General features: G+C 50.7%; 4 protein-coding genes across 4 annotated transcripts; 1 reads left to right on the top strand and 3 right to left on the bottom strand.

Annotated features, from left to right (window-relative positions):
• Positions 1–240: 240 nt before the first annotated feature.
• On the bottom strand, positions 241–3,162 carry N7481_010067 (putative GTPase activating protein (Evi5); the record flags this gene model as incomplete). The annotated part of the gene is made up of 3 exons (XM_057269286.1): positions 241–1,630; positions 1,701–2,057; positions 2,123–3,162. The coding sequence occupies 3 exons, from the start codon at positions 3,160–3,162 to the stop codon at positions 241–243; spliced, it is 2,787 nt and encodes a 928-aa protein (XP_057119963.1).
• Positions 3,163–5,279: 2,117 nt separating this feature from the next.
• Positions 5,280–10,668, top strand: N7481_010066 (DNA topoisomerase 2; the record flags this gene model as incomplete). Its single annotated transcript, XM_057269285.1, has 3 exons — positions 5,280–5,363; positions 5,525–5,731; positions 5,803–10,668. The coding sequence occupies 3 exons, from the start codon at positions 5,280–5,282 to the stop codon at positions 10,666–10,668; spliced, it is 5,157 nt and encodes a 1,718-aa protein (XP_057119962.1).
• A 539-nt stretch (positions 10,669–11,207) lies between these two features.
• N7481_010065 (uncharacterized protein) lies at positions 11,208–13,050 on the bottom strand (the record flags this gene model as incomplete). The annotated part of the gene is made up of 4 exons (XM_057269284.1): positions 11,208–12,298; positions 12,355–12,439; positions 12,510–12,625; positions 12,684–13,050. The coding sequence occupies 4 exons, from the start codon at positions 13,048–13,050 to the stop codon at positions 11,208–11,210; spliced, it is 1,659 nt and encodes a 552-aa protein (XP_057119961.1).
• Positions 13,051–16,710: 3,660 nt separating this feature from the next.
• N7481_010064 (uncharacterized protein) lies at positions 16,711–18,255 on the bottom strand (the record flags this gene model as incomplete). Its single annotated transcript, XM_057269283.1, has 6 exons — positions 16,711–17,181; positions 17,244–17,440; positions 17,508–17,625; positions 17,711–17,742; positions 17,828–17,944; positions 18,216–18,255. The coding sequence occupies 6 exons, from the start codon at positions 18,253–18,255 to the stop codon at positions 16,711–16,713; spliced, it is 975 nt and encodes a 324-aa protein (XP_057119960.1).
• Between the last annotated feature and the right edge of the window lie 173 nt (positions 18,256–18,428).

Genomic DNA, 18,428 nt, shown 5'->3' with positions numbered 1-18,428 from the left:
GAATTTCCGAAGTTTTACATAAAGTTGAATTGAAGCTCAGATATCATCATGAACAGCGACTCAAACAGACAGTATTGATAATCCTAGTGGTAAGAAAAATATTGACACAGCCGCTCAACACCAACATATTTCACATCTGAGACGAAAGCAAGTCATCCACCTCAACGAAAGATAATGTTACAGAATATTCGCGCTTAAACAGACTCAAAATCGCATTCGCGTTCACATTCGCATTCAGATTCATGAAGGAGATTCGTTGCTCGTGGCAGCCCGTCGACCCCACCCACTAAAGAACCCTCCCCCACCAGCACCAACATTGCTCGAGGTTCCAGGTGTCTTGATCGGTTCGGTGGGAGCTTTTGTCATACTTGCTCGAGAGGGCGAATGACCGATGAATGAGTGCCGATTCCCGAGGTTCGCGGCAGGATTGGAATGAGGTGCACTGATCATTTTTCGCAGAGCATCCATTTTGCCCTTGACCTCTTCCAGTTCTTGTTTGGCAACCGCTTCTGCGGTCTTGGCATTGACAAGCTCCAGTAGGAGGGTTTCTTCGGCAGCCGGTTTGTGATTCTCCGTTGCCAATACACTTTGGAGACCCAGGCTGCTAGAGCGCTTGTTGAACGTTGTTGGGCTCTTCTGCGAGTTGGTGCGCACTAGTCTCAATTGTCGGAGACCGTTTGGTGACGCAGTTTCGTTAGATTCGGTCGGAGAGGTAGTCGTCTCGGGAGGTGTTGATGATTCTGCATTAAATGTCTTGAGACTCGGTGTCTTATGAGATCGAAGCTCCTGGTTCATTCGCTCCAGTCGCTGCCGATCGCGGTAGCCATCCTGGATCCGGCCGCGAGCTTCACGAAGCTGATCTTTCAATGATGAATTCTCCTGCTCAAAGTCGTCCATTCGTCGTGTGAGATCCAAGCAACGACTGGCTTCTACCTCATGCATCTCTTTCCATCGGGTCATGTCATCATGTAGCTGGTGCTTCGTTTGGGTGATCGACGTTTGTTTCGGCTCGTCGGATGAGAATCGGGCTTGGGCTTTGGAGACCAGCTCTTCGGGTTGATCCTCAATGGGCAGTTCTCGAAGGTGGCTGAGCATTTCTTTGGATAAAGCGTTATCCTCCTCTCGGTCCTCTCTTTCTTGTTGCAAATCGCGTGTTAGATCGGCATGCTGGCGTTGAAGATCGCTCAGGGCCATCAGAAGATCTTCAATCTGCGTGTGGAGGTCGCGATCCTTGTGCTGAGCAGACATGTTGGATTTGACGCGTGTTTTATCCGTGCCTACCGTAGTAGTTGACAATTCTGTCGGAGCAGTGCTTGCGTCGGACGTTGTTTCGACCGAATTCAGCGTGGAAGTCAAGCTTTGTTTCGAGGTGGAACGGCGGATTGTGCTAACAGGCCGCGAGGGGCTCGAGTTGGGGTTGAGCGATTTCATCGAGGTATGAGAACCGGAGCCAGCCCAGAGGCGGCCCAGGAAACGAGATGCCGTGGCCTGCATTTGGGGGAAAGAGATGCCAGTTGGAACACCCTGGGATTGGTTGTAACTGGCTTCCAAGGTCTGGAGGCTCTCCTTTGTGACCAGTGAAGTTAGAGAAACAAAGTCATTGACCAGGTCGTCTGCATTGAACGCGTAGCTAGAAAGAATATGTGTTAGTACGGCGAGTGGAAGAGAAAAGAGGACGCGTCGAGAAGGAGTGAACTCACGTATCCCAAAGACTGCGCGAAAGAAGAAGTTGCATGACGTCTTCGAATTCGCTGCACGCCAAGATTCTCTTCTCGTTGCGCTGCATGAGGGAAAGAGCAACCCGCATCAAAGTCTCGCAGGCTCCTTCCAGGAAAATGACATCGTAAATACGAAGAAGCATGGGCAATGGACAGGCGACAGCGAAGAATGAGAGGAACCATTGGGAGACATAGACTGGCTCGACATTTAACGACTCCAAGTGATCAAATAAAGCTGGACGGTGTCGCGCCAGGAGGTTCTGGAATTGGTACACATGGAGATGCAGACCCGAAAGATCGGGTAAATAGCACATTCGAAGATTGTAATGGTCCATTAATCTGGAAAGTAGTAAGTATTAGCATTAGCATAGCATCTAAGCTGGAGAAAATCACAGCAGTCTTACCGGACAAGCACACAGAAAGCCTCAGCATCCGACATGTGCATGAGCAAGGGTCCGACAACGAAACCAAGGCCTTGACAATAACCAATCTTGGCATCATAAAGACTGAAGCATCTCAGTACTCGGGCCAACATTTGCTGGCCTTCACCATTGGGGTCCCGGAACATTTCAACATTGGGAAAGCTGCGGCCAATATCCTTTCCAATCAGTCCATCGTAGGGGCTACTTTCACCCGAAAGTCGCTGGAACTCATCGATCAAAGTAGGATCACGGGCTCCAGCCAAACTGGGCCATACAACTCCTCGGAGTGGCGGCGGGACACCCCCCTGAATCTTATTCGAGGTCAAAGTCGGCAATCGCTGCGCAGTTTGTGGGTAGTCTGCCACCAACGCCGCCCAGAATTCCAACTCTGTCATCGGCGGTGGGGACAGCTGCGAGTATCGCAATTCTGATCGCGCCGGGTCATTTATCAACCGTTTGATCTGAATGAGCGACTGCGAGCGGGATTGCCGCTGGTGTCTGGGCGATTTGGGGACATTGTTGGACAGGCCGGATTTAGGGTTCGTGGCCAGAGCATTGTTTTCTTGTTCGAGACGAGCGAGTAATAGAGCCGTTGACTGTGCAAAGAAGGGGGGGAAGAATGTCAGCGACCGTTCAAACAAAACTTCAATTTCTCCTTTGTCACCTACATCATCTGAACCTTCTCCTCGTGGTTCCTTCTCCTCGGTCTTCTCTAGATTTGCCCAGTCCACCTCATTGTCGGTCTCCTCCTCGACATGGACATGGTCCTTGTCTCTCGTTGCCGTTGGGGTCAATGGCTCGGAGACAGGGACAGGGGTTGTCGCTGCGGCATCCTGCAGGGCCATCGGACCGAACGAATCGCTTTGGTGAGAGGTGTTCACAGGGGTTGAAGGAATATCCAGGTTGCGCCACTCTGGTTGAGTGTGTTCGGAGCTCGACTGGTTATCAGAGAGGGCGACAGTAACCATGGAATCGTGGTTGGGAGCATGCGGCGCCGGGGAGGGGGGTTCGGAGCTCTCCATAATGCGACACACGGGTTGAGAAATGGGGGGGGGATGGGGGAGGGGAGTAAAAGGATCGCCGACACGGGTCGATTAGACTCGGTAAGAAGATGATAGGACGATTGAGGGGATATGCAAGGCCAGCTTCATTTCTGTGTGGGGGAGGAATAGGATTAGTTCAGGTACGCCCAGTGCAGCAGCACAACAAGATCCGGGGCAAGTTGGAGGGCAATTTTGGACGGAACATACCTTGAGGTGATCCAGCACCATATAGTTGAGGAAGAAGAAGAAGGTGAAGAAAAAGGGAGGACAGCGAAGCAGTTAGGACAGTCAGGACAGTCACAGTCAGGAGGCCGGAGAGGAAATAGAAACGGACTATTTTGACTAGCCCCCCCTTTCCGTTGACTAGCTTCCCCTCCTGCAGTCTCGCCCCTCGTCGATCTCATACACCGACTGTTTGGCTAAAAGTATGGAGCAGAGTACATACAGACATGTACCCTACTGTCTTGGCTATTCCTCATTTCTATCGATACTAGTATTCTACACAATATAAACCTGATCCGGTCCTCCACGGCCACAGTTACTCCCTTCACCATCATCACCACCACCACCGCCACCCTATCTATGTACTCGACACGGCCAGGCACGATGTTTCAAACCTTGGAAAGTAAATCCGTTATTTCAGTCCGAGTTGTAATTGCAGCATGTCAATCATGACCTGCAGGTACCCAGTATATGTATGTACTCCGTACAGCCTCCAATATTGGTTCAATATTGGAGGGGGGATGCGCCCAGCCTGCTGGGGTAATCACAATACATTACTGATGGTATTGTCATTTATTGCAGTTTTGATTGGTCTTATATATACTTCCCGGTTTTTTATTGGTGGGACTCTAGTGGTCGGTATGAAACTGTGTGACACCCCCTAACCACCCTGTTTCATTTTGTTCAAGAAAAGGGGGAAGGAGACTGTGTGCCGGAGATTTGGAGGCTGGTACGGAGTATATAAATATCAGACAGGGAACTCCGGAGTTCCTATCGCTGCATTCCCTCAATCATGAACCACGCTGGATGGCGTATCCAGTTTTCTGAGGGGCCGCTGTCAATGCCATTTCCCATTCAAGTTTCTTGGTGGATCTGCACTGGTCCAGCCGTCAGGGTGATTATCCGAGCTAGTGGATATTTGGACTCGAGAACAGCTTCTAGAAGACTGTGGTACTATGCCCTAATCAAAGACCTGGAGGATTGCAATCCATGTACTCCGAGTCCAATAATGAACATACCATGCATGTCTATTCCAAAGTTACTTATCTCCAGGGCTTACTTGGTGAGTACGGAGTAATTTCCGAAAACCATGCAAGGGTGAGGCTGGAGTGCAGTGCACCTGGGCAGTACTCACTGGTAATGATTGCCAGCCCCGCCTACTACCAGTATTAAAGTGCAAGCCTAAGCCCAGCCAGTCAGAGAAAAGTGAAAAGGTGACGTAGCAGATTTAGAACCTTGGAAGATAAATACTAAAGATCCAATAATTGATATAACCTTGGAATGGATCGCTTGATGCCAGCCCTGGAGTTTGACAATCTTGAAGGTTATTACGGAGTACTAGAGGACTGATATAGATATATATACTCCGTACTACTACCAGTATCAGGTAGCTCTTGTCCACAAAATAGAGAGGTCACTGCTAGGTGATTCTCTATATAGTAGAGGACCCCGGTGGTATATGTATATGTTAGTATATATATACTACTCGTACTATGTTAGTATCTCTTATATCTCTTAGTATCATCTCTGCTCTCCAAGATGACGCGCCTTTGTTTGTTTGTTTACTCGTACGGCGGGGCGAAGGCGGTGAATAATGGAAGATTGATGATCCGGCCTCCCGAGTGGCCACAGCCCTCACCGCCCGACTTGGCAGGCGCGTTTCATCGGGGGCGCCAAACGGAAAATAGCAATAGAACGACTACACATTCCTCCCATCTTCTCCTTTTTACCCCCTCCTGACAGAGCATGTTGGGCTTTGGTCAATCTGTCGCGTAACTTCACACCTTTACCGACCTGATTGCCCCCCGCCACTCGTTTCTCTACCGGTCTGATCCCGATTCCGTCGGTTTTTCAGCTCCCGGCCCATAATAACCATGGACGACTCTGTCATGGATGACGATATCTTCGATGTCGAGAGCGACGCTGCCAGCTCCGACTTTGTCCCTGAGCCTGCGGCCGTAAGCATATCCCTTTTGCGCGTTGAACCAACCCTTCGTGAACTAACACTCTGCAAAACAGAAGCCCAAGGCGAAACCAGCTCCCAAGAAGGCCGCCGCCAAACCGGCGGCGAAGAAGCAAACTACCCTGACTGCGACCAAGCCCAAGGCCCCCCCCGAAGAAGAAGGCCAAGGTCGACAGTGAAGATGAAGTTTCTGACGTGCAAATGTCCGACGACGACTCACTCTCCCACACCCCTCCCAAGGCGAAAAAGCCCGCTGCCACAAAGCGTGCCGGCTCCAAGCCTCTCGCAGACGTGGAGAATGAGTCCCATGGAGACGGGGCCCCAGATGCCCCAACAGGTAACAGTGGTGATAAATACCAAAGGGTGAGTTACACACACACCATTGCCAGAAGAGCTTGAATGAAGTGTTGTTACTAACCATGGTCCGGTCTTAGTTGACACAACTCGAACACATCATCAAACGTCCCGACACATACATTGGCTCCATTGAGGCTACTCAGCAACAAATGTGGGTCTTCAACTCGGAGACCGAGTCAATGGAATTTCGCAATGTGACCTTCGTCCCTGGTCTCTACAAGATTTTCGACGAGATCGTTGTCAACGCCGCCGATAACAAGCACAATGACAAAGGCATGAACGAAATCCGCGTCACCATTGACCGCGAAAAGGGCGAAATCAGTGTTTGGAACAACGGACGTGGTATTCCCATCGAGATTCACTCCAAGGAGAAGATCTTCGTACCGGAACTGATTTTCGGAAACTTGCTCACATCCTCCAACTACGATGATACTCAGAAAAAGGTGACTGGTGGTCGAAACGGTTACGGTGCCAAGCTTTGTAACGTCTTCTCTACCGAGTTCACCTTGGAAACCCAAGACTCAAACCAGAAGAAGAAGTACAAACAGACCTGGACAGATAACATGACCAAGATGGGCAAGGCAAAGATCACCGACGTCAGCAAGGGTGATGACTACACAATGGTCACCTTCAAGCCAGATTTTGCCAAGTTCGGCATGGACGGCATTGACGATGATTTCGAGGCGCTTGTGAAGCGCCGTGTCTATGATTTGGCTGGTACGGCGGGTGTCACTGTCAAGCTGAACAAAACACGTGTTCCCATTCGCAACTTTAAGTCATACATGCAGATGTACACCAAAGCCATTCGCCGTGAGCGCGGAGACGACGGTCCGGCTCCCAAGGATGAAATTCTCACCTGTAACCCAGATCCTCGATGGGAGATTGGCTTCTCCGTTTCGGATGGTGCTTTCCAACAAGTATCATTCGTCAATTCCATTGCGACTACCTCGGGTGGAACTCACGTCAATTACATCGCCGATCAAATCTGTAACCGACTCGCTGATCAGGTGAAGAAGAAGAACAAGACCGGTGCCACGTTGAAGGCAGCCCAAATCCGTAACCACATCTTCATTTTTGTCAATGCTTCAATCGTCAACCCGGCCTTTACCTCCCAGACAAAGGAGCAATTGACCACAAAGGCAAGCCAATTTGGTAGCAAGTGTATTTTGGAAGAAGAGTTTTACAAGAAAATTTTGAAGACTGAGGTGATGACCAACATTCTGCATTTCGCTGCTCAAAAGGCAGATCAAATCTTGAAGAAAAGCGATGGCGGCCGTCGTACCCGCATGAACAACCCCAAGCTCGTGGAAGCCAACAAGGCAGGCACTCGAGACGGCCATCACTGTACCTTGATTCTGACTGAGGGTGATTCCGCCAAAGGTTTGGCCATGGCTGGTCGTGCCGTTGTCGGTCCCGATCTTTTCGGCGTCTTCCCACTTCGTGGAAAGCTGCTTAACGTTCGCGATGCGTCATTTGACCAGATCTCCAAGAACGCTGAGATCCAGAACATCAAGAACTTCATTGGCCTGCAGCACAAAAAAGAATACACAGAGACCAAGGGTCTTCGATACGGCCACCTCATGATCATGACTGATCAGGATCACGACGGTAGTCACATTAAGGGGTTGCTGATCAACTTCCTCCAAGCACAATTCCCCAGTCTTCTCAAGATCCCCGAGTTCCTGATCGAGTTCATTACCCCCATCATCAAGGTGTGGAAAGGAGATCCAAAGAACCCCACAAAGTCACGATCGTTCTTCACCATGCCCGAGTATGAGGAGTGGCTTGAAACCCACAGGGGTGAACGTGGTTGGGACCATAAGTACTACAAGGGTCTGGGAACCAGCTCCACAACGGACGCCCAGATCTACTTCCGCGATCTTGACCGCCATCTCAAGGAGTTTCACACCATGCAGGACAACGAGGCTGAGCTCATCGAGCTCGCTTTCTCGAAGAAGAAGGCCGACGAGCGTAAGGAGTGGCTACGCCAGTTCAAGCCGGGGACATACCTGGACCACTCGGCGTCCAAGATCTCATACACTGATTTCATCAACAAGGAACTCATTCTGTTCAGCATGGCAGATAACCAGCGCTCCATTCCATCGGTCGTCGATGGTCTCAAGCCTGGTCAACGCAAGGTCCTTTATGCTTGTTTCCGCCGTAATCTGAAGAAGGATATGAAGGTCGTTGAGCTGGCTGGTCTTGTTTCAGGAATGACAGCCTATCAACATGGTGAAACCTCTCTTCAACAAACCATTGTCGGTCTGGCGCAGACATTCGTTGGCTCCAACAACATCAACTGCCTCGAACCAAGTGGTAACTTCGGTAGTCGACTTCAGGGAGGTAGCGACTGTGCCAGTGCTCGTTACATTTACACTCGTCTCTCGCCCTTTGCCCGAAAAGTGTTCCATACTGCCGACGAGCCGCTGCTGACCTACAACGAAGACGATGGCAAGAAAATCGAGCCCGAGGTCTACATGCCCGTGGTACCGATGCTTTTGATCAATGGTACCGATGGTATCGGAACCGGTTGGAGTTCATCCATTCCCAACTACAACCCTGAGGATGTGGTGAGAAACTTGATACGTTTGATGGATGGCGAGGAAACCCAGCCTATGCAACCTTGGTTCCGTGGCTTCACGGGTGAGGTTGTGGATATGGGCGGCGATCGATGGAAATTCAGTGGTATCATCAAGGAAACTGGCGATAAAGAAGTTGAAATTACCGAGTTGCCCATCCGCACCTGGACTCAGGACTTCAAGGACAAACTCGAAGATATCATTAAGGCCGACAAGGTGCCTTCCTTCATCAAGGACTACAAGGATTACAACACCCACGACAAGGTCCACTTTGTGATCCAACTGGACGAAAAGAACTTGAAGTCCGCCTTGTCAGATGGCTTAGAAGACAAGTTTAAGCTCACCAAGAGCATCGCCACCAGTAATATGGTCGCCTTCGACCCCGAGGGTCGTATCACCAAGTACGCCACCGTGGATGATATTCTCAAGGAGTTCTACCATCTTCGCCTCAAGTACTATGAGCGCCGCAAGCAGCACCAGCTGAGCGAACTCCAAAAAGACCTTGAGAAGTTGAGTAACCAGGCTCGCTTTGTTCAGATGATCATCGACGGAAAGTTGGTCATTTCCAAAAAGAAGAAGTCCGCTCTAGTCAACGAGTTGAAGGAGAAGGGCTTTAGGGCATACGCTAAGGTGGCGGATGCTGTCAAAATGGGCGAAGACGAACCCGTTGTTGAAGAGGGCGAAGAAGACGCTGACGCCGATGTTGAAGTCTTGTCAAGCTCTTACGATTACCTGCTCGGCATGGCTCTATGGTCTTTGACCCAGGAACGTGTTGAGAAGCTTCGTCGTCAGATTGGCGAGAAGGAGACCGAAATCGATGCTTTGATCAAGCTTTCCAAGGAGGACATCTGGAGACAGGACCTCGATGAGTTCATCAACGAGTGGCGCTTCCAACTCGAAGACGAAGATCGTCGTATGCGCAAAGTCCGCAACATGGATCGCCGTACCTCTTCCAAGCTTATGACGGGCTCGGGCCGTGCTCCAGCCTCCCGCAAGCGCAAGGCTGCGGCGACCGGTGATGACCCTGATGATGAGGACTTCGCTGCCCCTAAAACCAAGAAGGCAGCTGCAGCTAAAAAAGCTAAGCCGATCAACAGCCTCGCTAACTTCCTCAATTCCAAGCCAGAAGACAAACCAACACCATCTGGAGATGGCGCCGCTGATTCCGACGATGATTTCGAATTGGAAATTATGCCCAAGAAGAGTCGCGCTGCTGCGAAGCCCAAGTCAAAACCCAAGGAAGAGGAAAACGACGACAACGACTTCATGGATATCGATGAAGCTCCGTCTCGCGCATCAGCCCAACCAAAGGCTGAGCCGGATATTTTCGATATCGACAGTGAGCCTGAGGCCAAACCTGCTCCAAAGCCTAAGCCTGCGGCTAAGCGGGCACCCAAGGCCAAGGCTGAAGCTGATCCTTTCGAGATCGACAGTAACAGCGAGGCCGAAGCTGAGCCTGCCCCGAAGCCCAAGCCCGCGGCCAAACGCGTAGCAGCCAAACCAAAGGCAAAGGCGTCTGTCGACGACGGATCGGATGACGATTTCCTCGAAATCGCCAAGAGCGAAGCTGCTAAGCCTGCTGCTGGAAGTCGCTCTCGCAAGCCAGTCAAATATTCTGCCCCCAGTGACCCGGAGAGTGATGGGGAAGACATGCTTGGAGATGTTAGCCAGATGGTCAAGGGAATCGGTGGTGGAGACTCGGAGCCCCGCCAACTCTTCTCAGAGCGTTCTCGTGCCGGAAGTAGTGCAAGCCTGAAGGCCAGCGGTGCCATGTCCCCCTCAAAGTCACCCTCCAAGGTCAGCGAATTCGATCCAGACGAGACGGATTACACCAAGCTCATTCCTTCGAAATCTCCTCGACGCTCGCTGCAGATCAAACCTAAAGACATCTCGAGGATTGAAGATGATGAGGAAGAGGAAGAAGAAGAGCCGATTAAGCCTGCTCCCAAGGCCAAGGCTGCCTCAAAGGCTAAGGCCGCTCCCAAGGCCGCTCCCAAAGCTGCAGCTGCAAAGGCCGCACCAAAGGCTGCTCCAGCCCGTAGCCGTTCAAAGAAGGCCGACGCCCCCGTGGCCTTGTCGCCAGCGGCCAAGGCTTACGCTTCGAAACAGGCCAAGAACACGAAGAAGGTGACGGATGATTACTCAGAAGATGACATCGACGCCATGGCCAACGACATCTTGGATTCTCCTGCCGGCAAAGCGAATGATGACTCTGAAGATGACGAACCGGTCGCCCCTAGACAAGGCGCCGCCGCCCGACCTGCCCGTCGTGGTGCAGCGCAGGCCAAGAAGAGTTATGTCATTGAGGATGACGAGAGCGAAGAGGAGTCGGAAGATGACTTCGACGATGATGAGAGTGATTAAGGAAGTAATTGTTGTTGTGTGTTGGAAGTGATTTTTCCTTGAGAACGATTTTGATCTTTACCGATTATTTTCTTAGCTGTTTTACTTTTCCTTCATACATGTCTTTTTTAGTTGATGATAGGCAGAGCCGGCGTTTATCAAGATGCGTTTCAATACTATTCTGCATATTTGAACCAGATCGAAATACATAAGAGAAGGATTCTTCGTAAGATACTTCGACGCTCTAATAGAGATAGAATTCCCGTTGTCTGCTGCAGCATGATATCGTCATATCGTCATGACTTAATTCTTGTACTGAAGCCAAAGTCCATTCACTGAGGTAAGCTAGTATGAAGCGAGAATTGCATGATCCCCTTCATTATGAACATAGAAAAACGCCAGAATCCACCCATATCACCCTCAAACGCCAAACCAGTCTAGAGTCACCATCCATTCCATGCAAAAAACTCCAGCAAATTCAAACAACCCCCAAAATTGGTTGACGGCATGCTGGGCACGCCTTCATCCTCGTGCTGATACACATGGTCCGGCCAGGTGCTCTACACAGATGCACGGCGTCTCTTCTGCCCGCCATCGCCCTGGTCCAAAACACGCCTAAGACGACACATATCAGAAGAAGACCCATCAGGCATCGCCACATCCCCATCCTCGTCCTCATCACCGGCCGTGGCCTCCTGCATATGCAAATGAATCAAAGCATGCGCAGCCTTGACCTCCTGTGCGAAATGCTTCGAGACAGGCGGGGAGTGGATGGTTCTCGCTTTGGCATCTGCAGAGCGCGGGGGGCATCTCCTCGGTCTCTCTGCGTCCGAGACAGCACCGCTCCCAGCCGAGGAGGGTGATTCGAGCTCGCGCCAGTCTTCATCCTGTTTGTCATCGACGGAGTCGATTTCAACCGAGTCACTCGTACCATCTGTATCCGAATCATCGTATTTGCCCGCTGCCGAGGACTTCTCAATCATACGGTTGATTCTCTTATTGACCGGAGAGAATCTCCGAGCTTTGGGAGGATATCGTTCCTGGCCCGTCGACGAAACCGCCATATCAAGCTCGCTATCAGCATAGCTATGACCCTGGAGGCTCTTTAGGTCTGAACCTAAATTGGAACTCGCCGCACGCGAGAGAAATGCCTCTGTCGGGGAAATATGGGAAGAAGCATGTGATCGAGGGACATTTACAGACGTGAAGCAATTAGGACCCGGACCCGGACTAGAAGGAGACATGCAGTATGGTTCAGATGACCAGCCGCGCGTACTTGCAATGCTATCCGCATAATTACGCCGAGGCAATTTGTACGCGCGAGATCTGTCTTCGTCCAGGAGGGCTGGCGGGCAGATGGGCATTTCAGCTCCCCGTACTGGAGATGCAGAAGAGGCTGTGGAGGAAGTACTCGTGCTCTCCGTGCCAGCCAGTGCGTCTCCGGAAATTTCGAGGGAGCGGTAATAGTGTGCTGCTCTGGTGGCGCGTTCTATCACGCTCTGATCTAGGACCATGTTGCCGAACATTTCGTGTCCTTTTTCTAGACACATGCCTGGAAATTCTGTGCCGAACATGGGGGTTAGGGCGTAGCGGATGGGATAGCAGAATCTGGCTGCTAGTGCTCGGGCGGCCTCGAAGGGCATCCAGTATCCTGCAATATGCGTTAACCTGGTGCCATACAGTATCTGAGCGAGGGGATTAAAGTACCTTGGGCTGCGATTGCCCCTCCAGTGATGCTGTGACAGATGTCACGCAGTCCGGGATTCTGAGCAAGAACTTTGGCTGGGGTTGTCTAGAGCCGAGTTGTTAGAAACTGGAGGTTTTATAATCATCCCCTTTATGGGTAAAATAGAAGAAGATACCTTTGTATAACCTAGTGCTTTGAACAGGTGGGTGATTCGAACGAGTCCGATATTATAATCCCACATCATAATCCATCTCTCTCCTGGGTCCCCGTAACGGAATGTGTACTGGTACACTGAGTGTAAACACTTAGTTAGTATAGAAAAGCAATGGCTTCATTGAGGAATACGTACCCTCAAATTTACTGCGACCCGTCTTCTCTTCAAAGGACTTCTTCTCGCTTCTATAAGGAATAGTTCGAGGATATTTCCCAATATTCGCATCCGGCTCCATGGGAAATAGTTCCAATCGTCGATGTTCCTCAGAGATTGGATCTGGACGGTCTTCACAGGGAGGATAGCGAATCTCGCCTTGTGGGTCATTTGGCTTGAAAATAGGAGCGTCTTTGGCGATTTTGTATTTCACTGGAATCTTGTGGCGCCCCGGATGTAGACTTCTTGCCATGCTTATGTTAGGGAAGGTGTATTGAGCACCGAATCCAGGAGTAGTATGCACGGGAAGTTCGGGGGCCGGGTTCAAGAGAGACTTGATCGATGCCATTGATGAAGAAGGGATTTAAGTGAGAGTGAGAAGGGTAGAAAAAGAAAAGATTCAGGGAAGAAGGGACGGAAAGTTGAATCAATTCAGAGTCAGATGGGAGAGAAGGGAAAGAGAAGGGGAGGAGGATGAATGTAAATGGCAAATGACAAATGATGTGGAACAAAAGGCGTTTTCCAGAAGGCCTGCGAAAGACACACTGGATGCCTCCGCAAGACACAGTCCCGGTTTGATATCGCCTCCTTCGCCTTTGTCTCAAGGTTTGTCCCGTATCTTAAACGAGGGTGATTACAGTCCTTGTTTGACCTTGCGAGCAAATCCTTGTTTCTGTATTGATCCAGGTTTTTGATGAAACGAGACACGCGATGCGTTGTCGAGGAGATGAGAGAGCAAGAAAAGCAGGGAAGGGGAAAATTCCACCTAGCGGTGTATAGTACACTCGGAGCAGCGTGTCTGGAATGACTTTTCGTCCTTGGGTGATCACCTCACTGATATCTTGAGAGCATCACGAGGGCTGTTCAAGTCGGACAGGTTCCCTGGGAGTGGATATGTTTGTCTCTCCCCTCGGCCTGGGGTCTCTCTCCCCTCCATCGAAGATCTTCGACTCTGGACTGACCGCTATGCTGTGTACATGCTGTCATCGATCTCCACCATTGATGCCTCTGTATGAGAGGGGTGGGCATGAGTGAGAGCTCTAGAATGAAACCCGTGTCTCCAAGCTTCGAGGCCTCGCTGGTTTCACCACCGCAAATATGGGTACCAAGACCTGGAAGCCCAAAGCCCAAAGCGCCCATGGGACCTTGTCTGGCACCATGTGGATATCCTGCACTACTGCTCTTTCGAACAGAAGGAGTATCACACCTTTCCACCGCCTCATTCACACCTCTATGCGTTTATATGCATGCAAACAGACCGTTGCGGCAGTCTGCACACGATATAAGCAAGAGAGTGGTCATAACAAATCCTAGCCCTAACCGCTCTTCCAGCTGCTTGGTTACAATGGCACCAACCTCCCCCGAACCCGTTTTTTTGTATTTGGGAACACAACCGGTATGATAGAACCTTGATCGAGCCTCTGTCCCATCAGATCATCTTTCTCGACGCGAGACACTATTGGAGAACCAACATTCTACTACAGCCGGAGAATTTACTATGGGGGAAACCTCGTAACCAATCTGTGGATTGGCCGCCTCATGGTGGCTCGATGAGACGGACATCAAAGAGGTCTGAGACCTCGGCAAGCTGCAGGGAAACTTATTCCTTGTATGACGGACAGTTGCAGGCTCCGCTGGCGAGTCCCTCTACGGCCGAGAAGTTGTCTTAGAGAAAGCAATGCTGCAAGCAGAAGATAAACTTCTGACCGGATCCAAAGGGAAGGGGGAATAGGACGCTTACACTTACAGTGCTGGGACCTTTGTTAGAGAGTTGTTCCATGCGGATCGCATCGTCCTCTTACAGATACATGCTTCAAAGGCCCCTTTCATTTCCATCGGATGCAGTCGCAGCCGTAGCCGTGTCTAATAAGTTGAGTCTCAGCATTCGCGTTGTCTCGGTAGCAAGACATAATCACGATCGCACCCGACGAGACCGCTCTTTCAGTCTATGTTTAGGCCGCATCGTGAAAAAGGTGGATCGGTTCAGAGCCTCAAGGAGGAAATGTCAAAGAAAATTCCATGCATGCTTCTCTGCAGAACTCCGACACGTTGGTGGCTGTTGGAAAAATCCACTTTTTTCCCCCTGTTGGCTGTTCCCAGTCCGGGCATTAGTGATGTCTTATCCCAGTATGCCACATTGACTTTCCCTCCAGCCCGTTCTTCAAATCTTCCCCATTGTACCCACTTTCATCATGCGGGCTAGGTAAGTTCCGAGCAGGAACAGGGACCTCTCTCTCGACTAATAAGCATGGGGCTGATCCGCATTCGGGAGTACAGCATCAACGGTACAGGTGTCAACCGTTGGGATACATCACAATCCAATGATCAAGTCGAGGGCTACATGGCCGAATCAGGGTATTGTCAAAAAAAAAGAAATTGCAATAATAACGATAACGATACTTATCACGACCAGCAAAACAGTCTTGTCTTGGGGGGGTATAAACGCAAAATCAGCCAGCAGCCCAACCGTACGAGTCCGAGACTAAGGAAATTCTAGAAGAAAAGGCTGCGATTCCAATGTCTAAGACAGCCAATTAATCGACCACGATACTATTGGTCTCTCAAAGAGCGGTATGTCTGATAGTACGTGCTCCTCGGTGTGAGGCTTGACTGTTTCTCGGTGTTTTGGAAAAGGGGGATGAAGAAGGCTGTCGGTTTCAACTGGCTGTAGTTCCAAAGGTTCGAGCTCTTCGAGAATTCATTTCACTCAATTTTTCCGACAGACTCTTCAAAATATTCAAAGGGAGGAGGTTGTATATCGTAAGTTTCCTTTCTGGGGTCCTGTAGGCACCGCATGTCCACTGTTTCGAATCGTCAATTGACTAGTCCTGCATAAGCACACGAAACAATACCGTTTCGATTTACATTTATTCTCGAGACTCGACGTCAAATAGCTAACATCATAATTACTGTTGAACTTCAATACCCAGCTTCACCTCGTCGACATTCTGAATTTGAAACTATTCTCTCGGTGCCCGCCCATACATGCAACACCCGCCCTAACATCCCGACAACATTAAGCTTACTACTGTCGAACCTAGACTCACTAGAGAAGATACCTGTACAACTAAGCTCAGGCCGAGATCCGGGGAAGATAAAATACGTCCAATTTACCTCAATGTCACAGTGCAAAGACCTCCGCGCCCATAGCACGCTGAAGAAGAAAAGCATAGTAGTATGGAAGAAATACGTGCGCTGCAGTCAGTCCAAATCAAGATGCGGAGAGTTGAGGCCTGGATGGCTAGGGCTAGTAGTCCAAGATGGAACGCAACGGCCTCGTACGGGGCGGGGCTTGTTACGCATGCAGGAGAGCGAAGCATTACCAACTTGTGCGCGAGCGAGGCCCATCTACTCTGTCCTTCCCTGCACGGCCCGTAATGAACATTGTTACAGTCGAGTCGAAGCTCCTGCAGATTAGGTCTCAGGTAGCTTCCGTCAGCCTTCTAGATCAGCTGCGCTGCATGTTAAGAGTCGTACGTAGGAGAAATGGATTCCCGACGGGGGGGCTCGAACACCGGAAGACTGCAGAAACGGCCCAGAAGTCGGAACTATGATGGGAGGAATGAAGAAACGTCAAATTCATGAGATTATTTTAGGACAATTGCATTAAAACAATATGGACCCGAGAAGAATAAACAAATGTGGTGATGAAGGTCAAGGTAAAGGTAAAGTAAAGGGGGGGGGTAGAAGGCAGAATGAACAGTGTAGGTAATGTGATAAAAAGAATCGCAAGAGACATGAATATTAATCCGCCGCCCGAGCGTTCCACATAGTTTTCGTTATCGGTGCTAGGATCGCGTATCGAAGGGCCCAATATACAGTCCAAAAGGTGACCAGACAAATGATATGGAGAGCCCCGCCAACAATCCTGCGAGCCGTAAAACATAATTCGCTGAGAGATGATACGGTATATGCCGTTCGTGTTCTCATCGAATCATCGACAGATAATCGTGGGCAATCGTCAAAGCCCTAGTGTCTTGCAAGACACCCAAATCGCCAAGGGGAAACTTTAAACCGCCAGGAGAGGCTCGCGTTCCTCCTCCTTCTCAACCGACTCAACGGGATGAGAAATGGGCTCGGAAACGGGCTCGACCTTGGGAGCTTCCGGGAAGTCCTCAGTCTTAATGATGGGCTCGGGGTTGGCATCGCCCTTGACGATAGGAGAGACGAGCTTGGTCTTGGTTGCCTCGGGAGAGGCAGAGCGACGGCCAATGTACTCCTGGGCCTTGGAGCTGTAGTCACCAACATATTGCTTCATCAGACCGGTAGCGTGGGAGGTGTGCTCGCCAGCCAAGTCCTTCAGCTGGTTGGTCTGGGAGCTGATGATAGCCTGGAGGTTTGCGATCTGCTCATCGATGATCTCACGGTTGCTGATGTACACAAGAGGGGCGAAGTAGGCGGTGGTCACGGAGATCACGGCGAGTCCCCAGATCGGAACGAAGCGGATCAGCCAGTAGCCAGTGAAGGTAGCGGTGAAAGCCTAAAACATGTTAGAACACTTTCTTCTCGTCGGTTCAGAGGGAGAGTTTGGCATTGACATACAGCAATGGTGTGAACGACATTCTCGGCGAACAGAATACGCTGGAACTCAATCAGGAAGAAGTCAAACAGCTGGGAGATGTCCTCGAGCACGGCCTCGTGGGTTTCCTTTGGGATGGTATAGTAGCGACGGGGGCGGAATGAGCTGGCGATGCCCTGCTTAAGGATCACAAGGCCAGCGACTTCGACGGCGGCAGTCACTAGGGTACTTTGTTAGCGGACGGCTCGAAGTCCCGATCACACCACCCGGTCACGCGACCAACTCACATCCCAACGACATGTACAGAAACTTGAAGGCCCAGCGGAGGAGGGGCAGGTAACGAGCGGCGAAGATGAATCCGATGACACTGGCGTAAGACACAGCGGTCGCGCGGGGTTGCTCCCACTATATGCAAGAGGGGGTTAGAAGCGAGCCAGGCGCAATCCCCACACGGGACCACAACACAAGGTAGATTTGGGTCCAAACTCACGCTCAAAAGGCTGTACAGCAGGGAGTGGTAGTCTGCGCAAGGGTCAGTAACATGTCTGATAGTTTGTATTCGGCTGCCCTCTCTGGGCGGTGTTGAGGGAGCTTGGCCAGAACGTACGGGTCAAAGGCTGGCCATTTTCGGTAGTGGTGGAGGGGGTGACACGCGAGTTCTTGAGATCGCGAAGCTCTCCGCTGGTCTTGGAGGCTTCGGACTTGACGCTATCGACAACGGGGCCTAGAACAAAAGCACGTCAGACAACTGTAACGCGCTAAGAAAAGCCCCCCTTTCTCACGGGCTCATGGGCTCATTACCCTTGGTGACAGTATCACGAATGCCTGAACCGGAGAAAATCCAGGGTTAGTGGGATTCGTTCGTTCTGAATCAAGATCGACGAAGGAAGCGAGAGGGAAGGAGATTGAGTAATACTGCAGGAAACAGGAGTGGTTAGCATGAATCTGCAGGCGAGTCGGGAGGAGTCGGCTGTTGTGAATTCGGCGTACCTTACTGCCCGTGTTGGGGTAGCTCACATCACCAGAATCGGCCATGGTGTTGGGAATTTCCGAGAATCAATAGATATGAATCTGAAAGGGGAGAAAAGAAAAGGTGAAGGTGAATATGAGGGTGAAGTGGAGGAGGGGGGAAAGTGTGGGAAGGGAAAAAGAAAGCAGGGAAAGATAAGGAAAGGAAAAGGGTTTATTTTGGTTTGTGATGTCAACTG

Source organism: Penicillium waksmanii (genome assembly GCF_028829765.1).
Source record: "Penicillium waksmanii strain IBT 27052 chromosome Unknown utg000008l:1.0-5622682.0:1.0-5626561.0, whole genome shotgun sequence".
Taxonomy (NCBI): Eukaryota; Fungi; Ascomycota; class Eurotiomycetes; order Eurotiales; family Aspergillaceae; genus Penicillium; species Penicillium waksmanii.
The sequence above is the reverse complement of the archived record's forward strand: the minus strand, read 5'-3'. Positions and strand labels throughout refer to the sequence as shown.